This window comes from Ornithodoros turicata, chromosome 7, assembly GCF_037126465.1.
Source record: "Ornithodoros turicata isolate Travis chromosome 7, ASM3712646v1, whole genome shotgun sequence".
Classification (NCBI taxonomy): Eukaryota; Metazoa; Arthropoda; class Arachnida; order Ixodida; family Argasidae; genus Ornithodoros; species Ornithodoros turicata.
In genome coordinates this window covers 16,455,823-16,471,329 of record NC_088207.1, presented here as the reverse complement: position 1 = coordinate 16,471,329, position 15,507 = coordinate 16,455,823, and the positions used below count along the sequence as shown (strand labels likewise).

At 44.9% G+C, this 15,507-nt stretch overlaps 1 protein-coding gene across 4 annotated transcripts in view; it reads right to left on the bottom strand.

Annotated features, from left to right (window-relative positions):
• LOC135399591 (solute carrier family 22 member 7-like) overlaps nt 1–15,507 on the bottom strand; it is a 74,582-nt gene that overhangs the window by 17,234 nt on the left and 41,841 nt on the right. For 3 of the 4 annotated variants that reach the window (XM_064631318.1, XM_064631317.1, XM_064631319.1), the window contains exon 8: nt 3,590–3,795. In XM_064631318.1, coding sequence (XP_064487388.1) covers nt 3,590–3,795 — 206 coding nt within the window. Of the gene's footprint in view, nt 1–3,589; nt 3,796–10,261; nt 10,441–10,494; nt 10,696–10,779; nt 11,039–12,122; nt 12,583–15,507 lie in introns of those variants that run through there. The other variant, XM_064631320.1, reaches the window with a different exon arrangement.

Genomic DNA, 15,507 nt, shown 5'->3' with positions numbered 1-15,507 from the left:
TTGTTCGGTATAGGCCATCCTAATATTTTCCAGCAACACTGGGCACAGCGGGCAGTTGCTATTCGATGTACCGGAAAGGGAAACGTCGAACGCTGCTTCAATCTGTCGACGTGCCTTGACAACTAGAGCTTCCGAAATTTTGGAGTTCTTTCTTTTCACGTACGATGTGGAGGTCTTTTTGCGCTTTCTCACTGGTCTCACGCCGATGCCTTGCGAGGTTATTAATCGATTGATTTCATCAATCCCTTCGTCTTCCGCTGAAAACGGATCATCTTTCGCGCTGGTGTTGGATGACGTGGACGTTGAGGGTTGTTGCGATTCACATAACCTATGGAAGTTCACAAAGCAGTTTTGGCACAGCATATCTGATTCCCGGATATCACCTCCACCTGCTGCACCAAGTACAGCTTTCAGGGCGTCAACACCAATCCGAGTCACGCACTGGAAGTCCTTAGTACGACATTTTCTTCTTGTTGTGCTTGTGCAAATAGTCTGCACAGTAGACACGTTTGCTGCTCTAGGCAGAACTCATGTCTCACGAGGAAACGTCAGGACTAGAATGCGAGTCTGAAACAACCGCGGCAAAAACTTGGGTGGTGACAATTTAGGCGCCGTCATTCACAGGGGTCAACTGCTTGATCCAGTGTTGAGAAATTTTGGCAACGAGCGATATCTGTCAATATCCTCCGTCAAGGCCAGCTTTAGCTTAGTGCCTTTGAACACAACAGCAGCGGCTCTTGGAAGCCGCCAATGAGGTATCATCACCAGTTGGTCACAAAGGTTGGCCCGTGAGAAAGCTTTAGACATAAGGTTTCCCACAGTCTTGAGGAAACACTAACTCTGATGATATGTGTCTATGGTGTCAGCGATTCGGATGTGGGCCATAACCGCGTTTTTAACTTGATTTCACTGAATCGCGTCCGCCCTTGGCGACCGTAACGCCGACCAGCTGCGGGAGAGTACTGCTTATAGGGGCAGCCCGCGTGCACACTGTCACTTTAAAAAAATGTAGCGTCACCGACAAACAAATACGAATATCACTTTTTTTCTGTGTGTTAGGAAAGGGTTTGAGCGCAACATATAAAAAAAATCTCGGCAACTTTTTGATGGCCATTTTTGATAGCGCCGGCCGAAATACAGCTAAATCGCGATACCGCCTGTGGGATTAGTACAATTTGCTTCTAGCAGATTAGCTCTAGAACAATGAAAATGTATCAACAGATAGGGCATGCAATGATGAAACGAATGGTGTAGGTTTCATTATTCTCCGATAAACAGCGTCAGTACAGGAAGGCTCCGAAAAACGGCGTTTTTCGCGTTTTCTTGCGACTTTACCATTTTTTTTTACGAAAAAAGTTTCAGTTACGAATGGGTAAGAAGAAACTGAGTTGTACATGTGTTGTGAGCTGGTGAAAAAAAGTGTGGCTCTTAGAACCGCATAGTTCTCAATTGAGAAGCCCACAAAGTAACCCGAAACGACTGGGTCACATTTCGACCAGTTTCTTTCTCCCCCTCTCCCTCGAAAATGGGTTGGGGCTTAAATATAGCCGCACTTTTTCATCATTTCCAGTCCCCTTAATAATATATTTTTCCCAAAAAAATTGGAGATGGTGGTGGATATGGTGAGGTTCCTTGCTTGGTCGAAATTCGCTGCAATTAGCCACGAAAGCAAAGTTGCTTCGGCATATCAGTCCAACTTCAGAAACAATGTTCATGTCATGTTCTTATTTGGGGCAGCTTCAGCAGACTGCATATTTGTGATTTGGAAATACCTATCCCGAAAAATAAAGCACGTTGTGCAACAGAAATAGCCAACGCATTCGCGGTTTCTTATTTATCTTCGACGTGAACGAAAATCCACAACCACCCAGAACCGCCAAAGCGGGGGAGAGGGAGAGAACAGATGAGAAAGGGCAAGCTAAGCCAGCGTCACACGTCACCCAGGGAGACAAAAAAAAAAAAAAAAAAAGAAGCAAGGCGATTCGCCCAACGCTAGAGGTCACGCGAGTTTTTCCCCACAATAGAATTATATTACACGATCATCCCCCCCTGGTGTCGATGTCGTGAGCCAGTGGCCGTTTCGCGCTCTCCACGCACCAATCCTTCCCTCTCCACTCACTGCGCATGCGCACCGCGCCGTGCGGACAGACAGACAACGCCGTGATTCTTCAACGCGTAGCGTGGACCATAATGCTAACGCAGTAAAAAGACGGGCTCCTCACGCAGCGGTAACGTGTGCGCTTGGAGACTGGGAGGTCCGCGGTTCGAATCCGCGGGCCGGCTGTGCCGTCTGGGGTTTTTCCTGGGTTTCCCTGAGATGTGTAATAGGCGTATGCCCGCACAGTTCCCCTGAAGTCGGCCCATGGACGCAGCTATCCTCCCCCCGAGCGGATTCCGCTCGGTCTTCCACTTCACCCTTTCCTCTCCTCCTCTCCACCACCTTTCCCTTCCCGAGAAACATGCCGCCGAATCAGGCAGGCAGACCTCTCGGGTTCCTCCCAACGACACTCCTCCTCCTCCTCGGGTGACTGACGTGACGTCACATACCGGTAGCCGAGAGAAGCGTCTTTTCTGACCCGTGAGATTGTGAGAAGTGTCTTTCGCACACCAGGATTGCGCGCGTTGTCCTTGTACCTCGTGTGCTACTATGTATCCGAGTGCTTCAACTTTCAACTCATTCCGATATTTTTTTCGAGTCCTTTCATGCTCCTCAGTGCCGTGTATGCCAAAGGGAGAATGGCCATTAATGGGACCTGCCTATACCTGAGGCTCCACCCATTTTTTGAGGTATCTAGCCAATCACAGGTCGATATACAGTTGTCTAATATTACATTCATCCAGTATTTATACCTCACCCTCATTTACTGGGCGCCACCATTTTGGAGAAACTCGATTGATTCGGATTGAAACGGATATCACTGGTGGCAGACCAAAACGACGGATTTTGCGCCCATTTTTATCAACGCCATCTGCATGGAGAGAGGCATGTTGGGAAGGCTCAGAATTGCAGAAATGGTTGCCGGCAAACGTGATTGGCCAGGAGAGCGGTACAACCGCTTCTTCGTAGCAGACGACTGCCGGTATGAAGTTTTAAATCACGTAATGTAAGTAGATCGAATAAAAAATAACCAAATATGTATGTATAAATAAAATGCAATTATATAATGCATAAGGGGCCTAACGTTAGCGACGAAATATCCCGTTTTCGCGTAAATAATGATGACGCAGCGAAAGTTGAAGCTGATTTTGCAGATGCGTACATGAGGATATATACTCACAGTATGAAATTAAAGTAGTCTGTGAAAAATTTTTTGTCACGAAATTTCCGCTTCGCCGTTCCAAGCACCATCCTCCATCTCGGAGAAAATTTGATGTCATGGCAGCTCCCATGGAAAACGATAACCAATAAAATGCGCCTAAGTTTGATTGACAGGTCGAGCTTCTTTTTTTTAGACTCCTCCCTAATGGCCAGACTCCCTTTGGCATACACGGCACTGATGCTCCTTGCTTGCTCGCCCGCTATAGCGACAGCTTCGCGTGAGAACAGAGGGCTGCAAACTTAGGTAACGTATAATGGAGACCGACATACCGAAAGCTGCGATGGCTGTGACGACGCACAGCACACCGGCGAAGAAAAGGAAGTAGGCAACAGTAAGTTTCCTTCCCAGCCAATCGATAGCAATGCCGGCCGCGAAGACCGGAAGGAAGCCCGTGACCACAGTGTGGAGCAAGCGTAGCGTAGTCGTTATCTCCAAAGTAGAAGGCAAGCTGTTGACGATGAGTCCGCACGTGGCCCTGAAGATGTAAAAGGATACTCGCTGTGTTTGAAGTGAAGCCATGCAACGTGCTAAACGAACGGGGAAAAATATAGAGGGAGGACAAAGAACTTTAAAGGGGTAACGTTTAAGGGGACATTGGAAGATATTTTCAGATAGTTTGAGTTCTCGGTAGGGAATGGCCATAAAGAAAGACTATACCACAAACAATATTGTATTCCACGCGTGCAACGTTCACGCGCAAGAGTAGCGGTGAACGGCCACCCTCCCTCTTCCTATCTCGCAATGTCCCGAAAACAACTAATTAATAAGTTACTTAATGAATTTTACGTAATTAGTCGTCCAACACTTACGTTACGTTTTTTGACAGGATGTATGTCCGCCTCAGCAGAATAAGAAAAAATACGCCTTGCATAGTATCAGATCATGATTCTGACCAAAGGAGAACTTGGTTGCCCTTGGCAACCTGGATGTCACCTATTCTCGCGCTTCTCACGAACGTAACCAGGTCGATAGCAGTCCAAGATAGTACGTTACGCAACCTCCCCATGCACAAGGGAGATGCAACAAGGCTACATATTACGCAACATGAAGAGAAGCAGTACATGGCAGGGACCAATAGGCAGGTCCGCGAATCATTCACTCCCTTAGCAGCAACCTCCCCTTCACTCTTAAAAATGAACTTCACCACATAGCACGCTCCTAGCCAACCATCACCCCGAATGACAACGTTCTCGCCCTAGATTTGTTGAAAACGGGAGGAGGAGCCTATTTTGTGCCGTGCATAATGGCACAAAATTGGCTCCTCCTCCCGTTTTCAACAAATCAGGGGTGAGAACGTTGTCATTCGGGATGATGGTTGGCTAGGAGCGTTCTATGTGGTGAAGTTCATTTTTAAGAGTGTTCCCGCCGCACGTCGCTCCCGTCTTCACCACCAGCCACCATCGCGCGACACCTCCATGCATGTGCAGTGCGTTGACATACACAGGTGCACGAGAAAAAAATATTTTATTGTCCTAATTGCGAATCCAGTGATGCTTGGAAGAGGAACAGTTGTAATGCCGGTCGAGTGCCAGGAGAAAAGCCACAGAAATGCTTTTACATCTGAAAGTAGAAAGAAAAAAAAGAGAAACGAAAGATGAGACACCACCTGAGCTTGTAAACAGTATGGAAAGAGTCATTCCTTTTATATTTTAACAACAACAACAACAACAACTTTGTTTTGAAGATGATGAATGGGGAGTTATATTTTAAAACGTTCATGTTCTGAGGCATTTCAATTAAGCCGCACAATCAAATATATTTAACAATTCAGTAAACGGGAATTCAGTAAAAACAACCGGACGCCACACCTCTGCATCATGGTTATAATGTCATGAAAACGGTAAGAATCCTCGTTTAAATGTATTTATTTAGAATATTACATTCAGTGATTTATTTAAATTCATACATGTGGTAACACTATAGTAAATTTATATTTAAATTTTTAATATATATATTCAGTTCGAAGACACTGGTGCTACGATGGCAGCGCCAGGATTACAAGTACGCCAACGAGAAAAAAATAAATAAATAAACGGAGGTCAAGTGAAAGCAATGTACAGGCATCATGTTTACTCTTCTTTATCACAATCGTACAACGACGTTGGCCCAAACACAAGAGAGCACCGACTAGAGGGCGCAGCTGGGGCGTCCAAAATCTTCCTGCGCGACGCCAACTTTCATAAAGCATCCGGGACTGAGAAATATATCCTTGGAAACGCTGCCCGCCGTAAACAGCTGTCGCCCGCCCGGAACGGGTTTTTTTTTTCTCTTTTTTTTTCTTCCCCCTCTTAACCCAGAAGGGGGAATATGTCTTTCTTTCCCTCCCGCATTCATTCCTGGAGGCACAACCCCCCTATACACGTCTGAAAGAACTAACGAGAGGAGTGGTGCTCGTTAAGATTGGCACGTGACGTATGTCTCGCTATTTTCGTTATTGAGACGAGCGTGTAAACTCGCGCTCCCGTTACGATCTAACCCGCTCGCCTGCATAACGAGAGGTTCGTCCTGCTCGTTAAGACGTTCACACTCTTAAAAATGAACTTCACCGCATAGCACGCTCCTAGCCAACCATCATCTCGAATGATATCGTTATCTTCCCTGATTTGTTGAAAACGTGGGGCGTACGCCTTTTTGTGACACTTATGCTGTTCATAATTGTCACAAAAAAGGCGTACGCCCCCCGTTTTCAACAAATCAGGGCAGATAACGATATCATTCGAGATGATGGTTGGCTAGCAGCGTGCTATGCGGTGAAGTTCATTTTTAAGAGTGCAAGGTGTTCGCTTGCTCTCGTGAACAAGAACAAAAAAAAAAAAAAAATGGCAAAAAGCTGTTTCGTCTAGACAATTACGACAGCGGCAAAGAACGCAAAGGCAAACGAGACGGAGGAACTATTTCTTCTATAGCATGTGTACCTGCGCGAATGAGTTAAGTGCGCATTCAATCAGAGTGAATCAGCTGTCTTTGCAAAACATCCTATAGGCAGGGAAAGGTAACAGAAACGGAAACGTGGGTATTATACCGGAAATATAGCAGGTAACGGTAACAGAAACGGAAACGGGGGTATTATACCGGAAATATAGCAGGTAACGGTAACAGAAACGGAAACGGGGGTATTATACCGGAAATATAGCAGGTAACGGTAACAGAAACGGAAACGGGGGTATTATACCGGAAATATAGCAGGTAACGGTAACAGAAACGGAAACGGGGGTATTATACCGGAAATATAGCAGGTAACGGTAACAGAAACGGAAACGGGGGTATTATACCGGAAATATAGCAGGTAACGGTAACAGAAACGGAAACGGGGGTATTATACCGGAAATATAGCAGGTAACGGTAACAGAAACGGAAACTGATATCGCACAGTTAGAATACCTGAAACGGAAACGACAATCATTTACGGTAATAATTCGGGTACCGCAGGACCCGAATTATTGCAATTCTTCACCATATCATGTAGATAAATGAAATGATAAATGAAATCTAGCTTCACCATATCATGAAATAAACCTCAATGAAGCAAACTAAAATTAACTCAAAAACTAAAACTAAAATGAACTATCAAACTGCCAATCAAACTATCAACTGGAGCATATAAGTAAGTAGTATACAGTAAATGGAAGAAGCATAGTTCTTATACGCTTATGGTGACCTGCAAGTTGCAAGCATGACTAACATGAAAGATGAAAGATGAAAGTCACTGAAAAGGTTAGCCAGCTGTAGGGATCAAACCCACATCTTCTGGATAGATCTGGTAGAGCCCTGGACCGGATCCAGAAGATGTGGGTTCGATCCCTACAGCTGGCTAACCTTTTCAGTGACTTTCATCTTTCATCGTTGATTTCTTAGGCAATTTGAGGCTTTGTTTGTATCTGTCCCCTCTATGTTGTTCCAGCCTCAGAACATCAGTTTATCTCATGACTAACATTCCTGGAAACCATGTTCATATTAGTAATTCACAGAGATCACCTACCTATGTGTGTATTCTGAATAAACGTTGTCTCTTGTATGCATGTATCACTGGAGTCCTCAAAACAGACTTCAGAACGTAGAGAGATTAAGTTTTGTCACGGTCTCAATGGTCTTTTTTTTTAAAAAAAAGAAAAAAAGAGAGAAAAAGAAAGAAGGAAAACAAAAAACAAAAGGAGGTGGGGCGGTACCGAAAACCAAAACGGAAACGTGATGGAAATCAAAGCAACAATGGTGGTAACCGAAACTGAAACAAACAAAAAATGGACAGTAACAGAGGTGGTAACGGAAACGAAAAGGACTCCGTTACCTTTCCCTGCCTACACTCTTTAAAAAAAAAGGGTGTACTTTAACTCATTTTTTGCCACATATATAACACCCTTTTGGAGAGTACAATTACTCTCAAAAGGGTGTCTCCTCACTCCCTCAAGGGGGTAGCATAACACCTTCTCCCTGCCGAGGAGTAATATTACTCTCCAGTATAGAGAGAAAGGTGTTATGCCACTCCCTTGAGGGAGTGAGGAGACACCGTTTTGGGAGTAATTGTACTCTCCAAAAGGGTGTTATATATATGGCAAAAAAAGGAGTTAAAGTACACCCTTTTTTAAGAGTGTATAGGTGATGTTATATCGCTGCAACCGTTTTGACACGTTTAAAGGTGTAATGATGTGCACGGCGCACGCCCTATTCGGTGTAATTTTGCTAATTTCGTAATGGATGGTTTAATGGTCGTGATGGTTTAATGGATGGTCGTAATGGTGTAGCTCTGTCGAAATACCAACACTGTTGAACGGTATGGCGGACACTTACACGGGCTCGATTATTGGTAGCGATGCATATACAGTGAACCCTCGTTAATATGACCCTCGATAATCTGACATACGCGCTTTACGGCCATACTCTTGGGGAACAATGCAGTGAAACCTCTGCAAATCCCTCCCGTTAATATGACAATTCCGCATTATGACCAAACTTTTCGGGAACAACCGTGGTCATAATAACGAGGGTTCACTGTATGCGTTAGCACGTATCTACCATGTCCAAGACATAACGAAAGCCAGATGTGTACTGTCACCTGATCTTTCTGAATTTTGTAAATTATCATCAGAAGTGAGCTATTCGTTGTGTCACGTATATTGTCACAACGCTTGCTGTTGCTATCATTTCATTGCTATCAAATCATTGCTATCATTTCCTATAGAATATATAAGTTGGTCCAGTTAAGTCGTGAAAATTAAGACCTCTTAACATTGTCCATTGCGTATATACCGCCTGACACATCTCTGGTGTATGTGCGTTTCCATATAGTTTGGTAGCCGCCCACACTTTGCTGCTGTTTTTAACAATTTTGAAGCATCTTGTGCACTTTTGTTGTATCACTTTTAGTAACTATGCCTTCCAGAGTTAATCGCAAAGCCGCCAACGATTCCCCAGCAGATCACGAAAATCGCGGTACAGGGTATTTACAATCTGTATGCAGGGATGGGCTTAAATACATTTTTTGAGTATTTAAATATAAATACAAGATACTTTGTTGAAAGGGGTATTTAAATACTCTTCATAAATACTTTTCAACGTGAGTATTTAAATACAAAATATAAATACAGTATTTAAATACTGTAACTACTACCATAAATACTGTGAGGAAAATGCCATCTGGAATTACAGTCATGGTTTATTTGTTGTTGTTGTTGGAATTACAGAAATAACGATGATTATAACAACAAATGAGCACGAAACAATAGCATTTATTTGTTAGATTATCATGGCGACTTTAATATTAGAAGTTTCTGGAAGACTGCATCTTTTAGGTATCTTCTGTTCGGCCGTAGAATCAGATTCGCAAAGGAGCATCTCCACACTCTTAGAAATGAACTTCACCACATAGCACGCTCCTAGCCAACCGTCATCCCGAATGACAACGTTCTCGGCCCTGATTTGTTGAAAACGGGAGGAGGAGCCTATTTTGTGCCATTATGCACGGCACAAAATAGGCTCCTCCTCCCGTTTTCAACAAATCTAGAGCGAGAACGTTGTCATTCGGGGTGATGGTTGGCTAAGAGCGTGCTATGTGGTGAAGTTCTTTTCTAAGAGTGCACAGGTGCCGATGAACAAATGCTTGCATTAAATTTGACGAAGCTGCTTCGTACAACAAGGTAATTGGGTAGTCGGGGCCGCTGTCCGCAACAACAGTGAGAGACTTGCCATCTGAATGGTTTTTCGAATGCGCATATGCTAGCGCAAACACACTCTAATTAGAAATGGGGGGGGGGGGGTCGAGGTCGCTTGCCGTTGTTGGCATAAGTGTCACAAAAAAAGGCGTACGCCTCCCGTTTTCAACAAATCAGGGCAGATAACGATATCATTGGAGATGATGGTTGGCTAGGAGCGTGCTATGCGGTGAAGTTCATTTTTAAGTGTGCACGGTATAACTGCGCCCCAAACTCGCCCTTCTTCTGGAAAGGTCAATTGCAAGGAGACTTTAAGATATGAGTCAGTATATACTGTATTTAGGAGTATTTATAAAGTATTTATAAGAGTAATGATACCCGAAAATTGGCATTTAAATATAATTATAAATACATTTTGCAAGTCTGTATTTAAATACAAAATATAAATACATGTATTTATATTTTAAATAGTATTTTAATTACAATGTATTTAAATACTGCCCATCTCTGTCTGTATGAACTACCGATTTTTATTTTTTATTATTTACTGACACAAATCAGCAATCCCCACATCACTGACGAAAACTTCGGCGTGTGCCGTGCCACCGTCGTTTCCTTTTACTTTCATCTATTTATTTTTTATTTTTGTTCACAGAGCGGAAGAAATATGTTGCATTATCATCTTAGGTATCGCTGTGCACTGAAATTTCACACCACGAAGTTTGACAATACGCAGGATAACTGCATGCTTGAAGGGGTGGGGCATAGAAAGATAATAAAAATTTCTATTCTTACACTCACGAGCGCCTTAATCTCCTGAAGGGTAGTCGCCTGCTGTTCTGCTGCAGCGGCGATTCTGTTTACAGCGGTCACCAGGGCTCTTAGCGATCCAGAAATCTCCCCTAAGAGTATTCGCTGCTGCCTTTGCGTAGCTTGGAGGCTCACTTTCTTACGATACTGCTGGCGAAGCGCTCCTGCGAGAGCGGTTCGCTGGATCAACAAAGAAATGCAAATGCTATGAAGCTTACTTATTCGCCATCTTCTCCTGGGCCTGGACTCCTGCGTCTCGGTTCGACCTTGAGGGGGACGGTCACCTTGCTGGGGTGACTGAGATCTCTCTTTTCTCTCGGAAACATTGTGGTTCACCACGGAGACAGCCGTCTCTGCTGCAGGCATTTGAAACGCAGGCTCAGGACCTTCTGATGTTGGGGGGCACCCATTCTGTGCCGCTGCATAAAAAATACAAAATTATCGAGCACGACGAAGAAAGCATTTTTTTTAAATTAGTGACAGCTGTATAGCACCACACGTACCAGCACTTTTGTCACCGTGATAGAGTATTGTGACCAGCTGCTCAGACACAGATGGCAGTTCTGGGTAACAGGCGTGAGCATGGCCATCATCTTCCACAGTGGCAACGCCTACAATGCAGACTTCCCCCAACAGGCAAGCTAGTATCTCTTCTACAGGGGTGAGCTGCTCTTTACACGGTTTGCCAGCTCCTGCCGTCTTCCTCCAGGTCCCAATCCGTGCGGCCTTCGCTTTCACGTGGGACTTCCAGTCCTGCCATGCCTACGTGCAAAAGGAGTAAGCACTGAATCCGCGTTCTGGGATCATTTCCCGAAGTACCACACTCTAAAAACAGAACTTCACCGCATAGCACGCTGTGCGCCATTCGAAGAAAGAGGTGGGTGCACGCCTTTTTGTGGCAATTTTCATATATCCAAATTGCCACAAAAAGGCGTACGCCCCCTCTCTCCGAATTAGAAGCGATAACGCTATCATTCGTGGCAATGGTTGGCGTACAGCGTGCTATGCGGTGAAGTTCGGTTTTTAGAGTGCACTGGCTATATACTCTTAAAAATGAACTTCACCGCATAGCACGCTCCTAGCCAACCACCATCTCGAATGATATCGTTATCTGTCCTGATTTGTGGAAAACGGGAGGCGTACGCCTTTTCTGTGAAACTTATGCTGTTCATAATTGTGTACGACACCCACGAGCCATACTGGGGGAACACCGTTTACTACACTCTTAGAAATGAGCTTCACCGCATAGCACTCTCCTAGCCAATCATAATCTGGCATGATACCGTTATCTCCCCTGATTTGTTGAAAACGGGAGTCGTTTTTTTTTTTTTTTTTTTTGAGACGATTATGAACAGCATAAAATGTCACAGAATAGGCGTACGCATCCCGTTTTCAACAAATCAGGGCAGATAACGATATAATGCCAGATTATGGTTGGCGAGGAGCGTGCTATGCGGTGAAGTTCATTTTTAAGGGTGTACCTCACTGGTAAGCTTTTACTTGCGGGTCCACACTCTTAAAAATGAACTTCACCGCATAGCACGCTCCTAGCCAACCACCATCTCGAATGATATCGTTATCAGCCCTGATTTGTTGAAAACGGGGGCGGACGCCTTTTTTTTGACACTTATGCTGTTCATAATTGTCACAAAAAAGGCGTACGCCCCCAGTTTTCAACAAATCAGGGCTGATAACGATATCATTCGAGATGATGGTTGGCTAGGAGCGTGCTATGCGGTGAAGTTCATTTTTAAGAGTGCACGCTTTTCGCCACAGAACACCTCTGTCGCTGTACTAGGGACACGGAATAATCACACAGCATAGCTACCCTGCCACAACCACTCACCTTTCGCCACTTCTCAACAGTCTTTACCGCACCGCCTGCGGCGTTCAGTCGCTCAGCCAGTTCCGTCCAGTCCCTGTCCCGGTGATGCGTCGTGTACTCGGACGAAAACGTGCCTCGAAACAAGCTCTCGTTCTTTTGCATGTAACGCGCCATTATTTCGTATTGCTCGACCGTCGTTCGCGACCCGCGAGAACGGGACGACATGTCTGCGAGAACAAAGAGGGGGCGACACTTAAAATGGACGCTGTCGCTCGGAGAGATGGCAGCCTCGTCTCCTGCCTCGTCTCCACAGCAGCGGGAATGCTCGTAAAGGGGAACAGAATGCAACACACACACGAACCGCACCTGGCTGCAATGGCTCGCTTTTACGGGGAATTTGGCCGCTGGAATCATCCGACGAGCTAACGACTGGGCGTGACGCTCGTTCAGAGGGAACGTGCCACGTTGCACGTGACGTACGAGGCGCTTTTTTTCCCGCGAACGGGACAAGGGCGTCATCTCTCGCTCCGCCAACGATTTAACGGCCTCGTCTGCCTAACGAGAGGTTCGCCTCCCCGCTCGTTTGCTCGCTCTCGTAAAGAGAAGGGGGGGATGTGGCGCAAGGCTTCTTTCTCTACGCTTGGAAGATCACAGAAACGAGCAACGACGCGTGCCACGCCGGGGTTTCAGGAAGCTCTTCAATTCGATGACGAGATTGTATTCGTCGCATCATCGGCGGGTGGTCTGCGTGTGCATGATTTTCAGCTGATAAAAGAGAGAGGACTGATAAAAGAGAGGACGTTGACAAGCCGGTGCATATCACTCTTAAAAATGAACTTCACCGCATAGCACACTGCTAGCCAACCATTATCTCGAATGATATCCTTATCTGCCCTGATTTGTTGAAAACGGGAGGCGTACGCCTTTTCTGTGACAATTATGAACAGCATAAGTGTCACAAAAATGGCGTACGCCTCCTGTTTTCAACAAATCAGGGCAGATAACGATATCATTCGAGATGATGATTGGCTAGCAGTCTGCTATGCAGTGAAGTTCATTTTTAAGAGTGTACTTGAAGAAGGAGGAACCAGAGACACGGAGAATTGTTGAGAATTGTGAATTGAGATTTGTGTGTTGAGAATTGAGAATTGAGAATTGTGAGAATTGTTGTGTCCGTCCCAATCTCCTCCGTGTCTCTGGTTCCTCCTTCTTCAAGATTTTCAGCTGTTGTTTCTGGACGACCGTGCACGTAGTGATCCCTCTTATTATATGAACAAAGGTAGCAAGCAGTGAATGAAAACTATCGATAGCACTATTGATAGTCGTATAAAATCGCACTATCGATAGTACTATGTATACGGTCGAGAGTAGGTTATCGGAAAACTATCGGGGGCAGGTAATAATAGAAAAAGAAAGTGCCTCACTCCTATAGAAGTTTTTTTTTTTTAAATACAACTCGGAGCAGCTTCCCCTCCGACCTTGAGCTTCTCATGCCGCTCAAACCAACCGCAAGGTCACGTGGTACTCTACGCGCTGGATTGACGGCATTGCAGTCTCATGAGTGCATTCGATTTTATGACGGGCGTCATCTTTCGCTGATTGCAGTGCATCATTCATACATCACAGCTAAAAATACGGAAATAACTTGCGTCGCACGTGATTCTGTTTTCGTCCTCACTGTGCCAGTGTGAAAACAAAGACGGGAACGAAAGCATCGATAGGGAGAAGCAGATCTAGCTATCGACAGTAATGGAAAACAAAAGAACAGTACCATCCGCAGCCAATTATCGTAAAAGTATCTATATAGCTTTACAACGCTATCGCTATAGTACTATCGAAAGCATCGATAGTCAATTTATCGGTAGTTTTGCATCACTAGTAGCAAGCCGCATAACTATGTTTGAAGTACATGAACAGCATGAGCATGAATACACGGAAAAACACACTCGTGCGTTCCAGAACTTCAGGTTGTGATGATTGAACATTTCAGAAGCTGTGTGCACGTTAGCAGATAGATCATGGAATGTTCACAAAAACGTACACTATCACTATTCGTTGTTATATATACAGCCAAGTGTGGGGAAAAAAAAAAAAAAAGAAGAAGAAGTAGCGAGAATATCTGCTTCGCCGTTTTATCGCGTTTGTTATCACTGCTTTCTTTTCGTTTTTTTTTTTTTTTTCATTGTCTGTGCCCCGCGTTTTCCATCGTATTGAGACTATCCCAAGCAGCACAATGTAGTGAAAGTCGAGTGCGATAGGGGTGGACGGTATGTGTCTTATCAATGCTCTTTAGCGTCATGAGTCTGTTCAAGGGCTTCCACCTACCCGTCGACCCCTATAGATGGCTTGCACCGGCCCTCCAGAAAGAGGGAAAAGAAGCACGCGGATAGGCGGGGTGCGCCAGACCACCAGAAAGAGGGAAAAAGCACTGGTAAAGCTATGGTGTGACGTCACGTGCAAGCCATGTATTGCACTTGACTTTCAGTACATTTTGCTGCTTGGGATAGCTTTCGCAGCTCCGGAGGAAAGGACCAGTACATTTTACTGAAAACACTTTTTTTCCGTTACCAATTTACAATGTAGCGTAGTAGCTAATCGATCTCCTGACAAACAGTAGCGAATTTGGTGCCGGCTCGGCCAGTAGTGGAGCTATGTACAGTGCTTCTGGGGCAAGAAAAAAAGAAAACACAGGTGCTCGCGTTACCCATTTGCACCGGATTTCTGGGGGATATCTTGTGGGGTGTCAGGGATTGCGTAAGTTTTGTGAGAACTGTTGTTGCATATACGATAGTTTTGTGTCCCCCAGCTGTACTCGTTAATTGGCGCTCTATCTCGTTTACGCTAACCCTTTCGTAATGACTGGATGGTAAACGGAACGGTAAACATGATATGCACTCTTAAAAATGAACTTCACCACATAGCACGCTCCTAGCCAACCACTATCTCAAATGATATCGTTATCTGCCCTGATTTGTTAAAAACGGGAGGCGTACGCCTTTTTTGTGACACTTATGCGGTTCATAATTGTCACAAAAAAGGCGTACGCCTCCCGTTTTCGACGAACCAGGGCATGATATCATTTGAGATTATGGTTGGCTAGGAGCGTGCTATGCGGTGAAGTTCATTTTTAAGAGTGTATGTGTTAATTACTTTCAGACTGCCTCCCTTTTTCCAGTTGAAAATAAAACGTGTAAAAGTATACAGTGTAGTTGGTACTCGTATTGATTTGGAGATGGATATGTTACGCATATACTTTGCCTTATGGGGTTTCATCTCCCCTCCTAACCCCCTCGAAACACTGCTCTATTTCTTCGCGGTAGCCTCATCGGAATTCGCCGAAGAGCTCAGGCCGGATCATCACCAGCTTTGGATTACCTAACGATCGCCAAGCCAGTGTCCATTGGTG